Source organism: Triticum aestivum, chromosome 3D (assembly GCF_018294505.1).
Source record: "Triticum aestivum cultivar Chinese Spring chromosome 3D, IWGSC CS RefSeq v2.1, whole genome shotgun sequence".
In the NCBI taxonomy this organism is placed as follows: Eukaryota; Viridiplantae; Streptophyta; class Magnoliopsida; order Poales; family Poaceae; genus Triticum; species Triticum aestivum.
The window spans coordinates 456,686,105-456,690,304 of NC_057802.1; the positions used below are offsets into that span (position 1 = coordinate 456,686,105).

Consider the following 4,200-nt stretch of genomic DNA (forward strand, 5'->3'; position numbering starts at 1 on the left):
CATAGGTACCAACTTCCAGTGCCAAGAGCTTGCTTAAAATTGACACTAGGATGTATCTGTAGGTAATTATCCGGTAATGATAGCAGGTACTCAAAAATAGCCGAGCCTGATCTATCAACATGCAATGAGTTATCGACCAGCTCGAGCATGCCCGGCCGCGCCCAAAGATCCCTTGCATGCGCACACTCAAATAGAAGATGCCTGACATCCTCCGCCTCTTGGTGGCAGATAGGGCATGCACCATTAGAATCGACATGTCTATTTGTCAGGATGGCTCGTAGTGGGATGATTCCTCATAATACTCTCCAGCAAAATACCTGAATTTTACGTGGAACTGAGCATCATCTAAATTTTTTTAAAGCTACTAGTTAGAACCATACTTTTTATCTCCCGTGAGCTTGAGGAATGAGGACCATAGCTAAGACGATTGATTTTTTTAGTGGTTTCTTTTTGTTTCCGTCCAAAGGGAAGCTACATTTTTTTTTTGAGCAACAAGGGAAGCTACCTTTTTTCGCCAGTTTATGGCCCAGCTAGTACTGCAATAGAGGCCCACGAATAGATTGACCAGGCCAAATAGAGATATAGGCTTCTAAACCCTCGCCACACCTTGTGCGAGATTCCATTTCCACTTTTCACCCGAAACCCCAGCCATGGCGATCGCCGCGGATTCCACCGCCGAGCAAGCCCCGAACCCTGCTCCCCACGAGCCTTCGGACGAGCCCCGCAAGGCTCCCGACCAGCCCGACCGTGGCGAGGACAATGGGGTCGACTTCGACGAGGAGGAGGACGATGCAGAGGAGCTGGACGGGCCGGCGGCGTACAAGGAGAAGGTGAAGGCCGTCTTCCGTCGCCTGCACGCCGAGCCCGTCGGCATCCGCGTCCACGACGTCATCATCAGGGGCAATTTCAAGACCCGCGGCTCCCTCATCGAGGCGGAGGTCGCCGACCTGCTCCGCTCTGCCGGCACCGTGCAGGGCCTGGTGCGCGCCTCCAGCCATGCCAACGCGCTGCTGCGCCGCCTCGACGTGTTCGACTCCGTCTCCATCACCCTCGGCGCAGGCCCGCCCGAGTTCCCCGGTACTGCAATCGTCACCATCCAAGTCGTGGAGGCGGCCAGACCCTACAATCGTGGCATCTTCTTCTTCCCCAAGAAAGAGGTGAAGATCTCTGTAAAATTGCAACGCAAGTGCCTTCAGTTTGTTATTTCTTCCGTTAGCGATGTGTTGGTCAGATGAAGTGCTGCTGAATTAGTTTGGATTCGTTGCTGCTACTATGTGTGTACTGTAGTTTAATTATTGCATTGCATTGCTGGCATGTTCTAAACCAAGGATGCTCAAAGTGGCCACTTTTTACCTACATTACCAATTATTGCATTCGTTACTGCTAGACAAGAATTAGAGGTAACACTAATCAGTAGTCATGTGCTGTTATTTGGTGTATGAATAGGAAATTTTAATGCTTGGAGTCTTACTTTGGTTGCTTTCGTGTGTTCGTTTATCACCTAAGTTAGCATACGCCCTCTCGAATGAATACATCTATTTATCTTAATAATTATGTAGGATTTGGATAGATTATCAGACACAACCATTTGGTGGTGTGGCGACACTCAATTCTTCATCGCTATTTGAGAACACTCAATTGGTTACCATTTTATTATCTTGAGTGAGGCATACAACTGTGAACCATCTCTTATCCAAGAAAACCACTTAACTATTGTTGGTAAGGAAACATATATTTTGACGGTTGACCTACAGCATAGTAAATACACCGTATTATGTGACGCCATTCTAGTCAGAAAACAGAACCATGCAAACATCTTTTTATTTGGGTAAAATAGGTAAATTGGTTTGTTATGTGATGTCATTCTAATGTCTAGTATACACTTAGTGTTAACAACATAAGAGCAGAAGATTGCATTGGAGGTCTTGAGTAATATGTGCCTTCTTTTTTAACTGCATTCAGTATCTGAAATGTTTCCGGGAATGATGCTTATATTATATTCAGGTAATATCATGGCCAGTTGAAGGATGGTTCATGTTGAAGAACCTATTTGGTTATGGGGACATGTGGAATGTTTCAGGAGAATATGGTTGGGATCAGTCATCAAAGATAGACATTGGAGTGTACCTGCCAAGATTGAAATCAATACCAACACCTTTGACGGCTCGGGCATCAATCCTTTCCGAAGATTGGCTGAAGTTTTCATCATACAAGCAGCGTCTTCTTGGCCTTAAGTTTGGTTTGCTTTCAACCTGGCACCATAACTTGTCTTATGATCTGGCATGGCGTACCTTAACTGATCCCTCACAAATGGCATCAGAATCCATAAGGAGGCAGTTAGGACATAATCTGCTTTCTGCACTGAGTTATGCATATAAAATAGATAAAAGAGATTCAGAATTCCGGCCAACAAAAGGATATGCATTTGTCTCAACTTCTCAAGTTGGCGGTCTATGGAAAAATGGGCTAAGATTCTTCCGCCAGGTTCTTATGCAACCAACTTCTCGTGGTTAATCTTCCATGCAAAGTTTATGCCTACTTTACCTTCATTGCGTTTCTGCTTTCTAATATGTCAAACATTGAAGAGGAGCATTGGCGCAGCGGTAAAGCTGTTGCCTTGTGACCATGAGGCCTTGTGACCATGAGGTCACGGCTTCGAGTCCTGGAAACAGCCTCTTGCAGGAATGCAGGGAAAGGCTGCATTCAAAAGACCCAAAGTGGTCGGACCCTTCCCTGGACCCTGCGCAAGCGGGAGCTACGTGCACCGGGCTGCCCTTTTTAATACGTCAAACACTCACTACTTACTGTTTATCTGCTTTTTATTAGCTGCACTGTAAAGTAACCTGTGAATTAAATCAAGAAAAAGAAGCCTAAGTGTTAATTGTGTGTTTTGCTACTGCCTAGCGAATATCACCTAAGCGCACAGTTCAGGTTTATTTTTTCATCAAATAACGCGCAAAATCCAGGAATGTGCTTTATACTTTATACCAGCATTACCATTTCATTGGAATATACTGTTAGATTGAATAATCCAAGAGTGATGGAAACCCTTACCACAAGGAATAAGTAATTCCCTGTAAAAAGATGGATGTACAAAAGAGTGACTGTGCAAGACCCCGGTATTTAATGCAAGTAACATCTGTTCTCTTTGGTTTTAACAAATTCCGTTTGGCAGTGGAAATGTAGATTGTAGAATATATTGCAATTGATCATGTTACCAACAACTCTCATTGTTTGTGAGTGACTTGTTTGGGAGAGATTGCCAGTGGAAAATAATTGGAAGTTCAATAAGAGATGGATATCAAAACTTAGCATGATCTTAACTGAATAATTTTGACATTTAACTATTTGGAAGGACTGTTCTAATGGGTCACGGTCCTGAAGACAACTTTCAAATTCTTCCTCACACTTATAGCTTCACATCCCAATAGAGAACATAACCAACCATCCGAGCTCATATTATTTGAAATTAAGCCATCGGAAGTCATATTATTCTTCCTCAGACGTATAGCTTCACATTCCAATAGAGAACATAAGCAACCATCGGAGGTCAAATTATTAGCACTTGAGGCATCAAATTAGTCAACTATCCGATTACTGCGCCAAGAGCAGCTGAGTACTCGCCACCTGGTGGTGGAGCCAAAGGTTGGGCCGGGCCCCAGGCCAACCTAGGGCGGACATGATAAACAATGTCAAACAAATGCTACCATCGTCGTCAGGATTCCGGCTTTACGACCCAGGCCACGGGTTGGCTTTCCCGGGTCCTATCCCCCTCCTGTCGCCACCCATTAGCTAAATATAACTGCAGTATATATACGTACTCCCTCCGATCCCAAATATAAGTCTTTTTAGTGTTTCCAACAAGTGACTACATACGGAGCAAAATGAGTGAATCTACACTCTAAAATATGTCTACATACATCCGTATGTTGTAGTCCATTTGAAATGTCTAAAAAGACATATATTTAGGAACAGAGGGAGTACCATTTAAGCATTGCTGATTTTGCTTTGGGCAGTACCTGTCATGGTTTGTTGACTGGCTTCAAATAACCTTACCAGTGTCAATATGCAGCAATTAGAAGTATTTGAGGCTTCTGGTGTTAGGACCCCGATTCCAAGTCACACCGATCTAGCCTGTAACACCTCATATCACTTTGCGGCCTCACGCACGGTATTCCCACGGGAGTCGCCTTACCATGG

The 4,200-nt window shown here is 44.4% G+C and overlaps 1 protein-coding gene across 1 annotated transcript; it reads left to right on the top strand.

Moving 5' to 3' along the window:
- The first annotated feature begins 623 nt into the window (after positions 1 to 623).
- On the top strand, positions 624 to 3,802 carry LOC123074943 (uncharacterized). Its single transcript, XM_044497664.1, has 2 exons — positions 624 to 1,157; positions 2,005 to 3,802. Exons 1-2 carry the CDS (start codon positions 651 to 653, stop codon positions 2,512 to 2,514), a joined length of 1,017 nt encoding a protein of 338 aa, XP_044353599.1. The 5' UTR covers positions 624 to 650; the 3' UTR covers positions 2,515 to 3,802.
- The last annotated feature ends 398 nt before the right edge of the window (positions 3,803 to 4,200 follow it).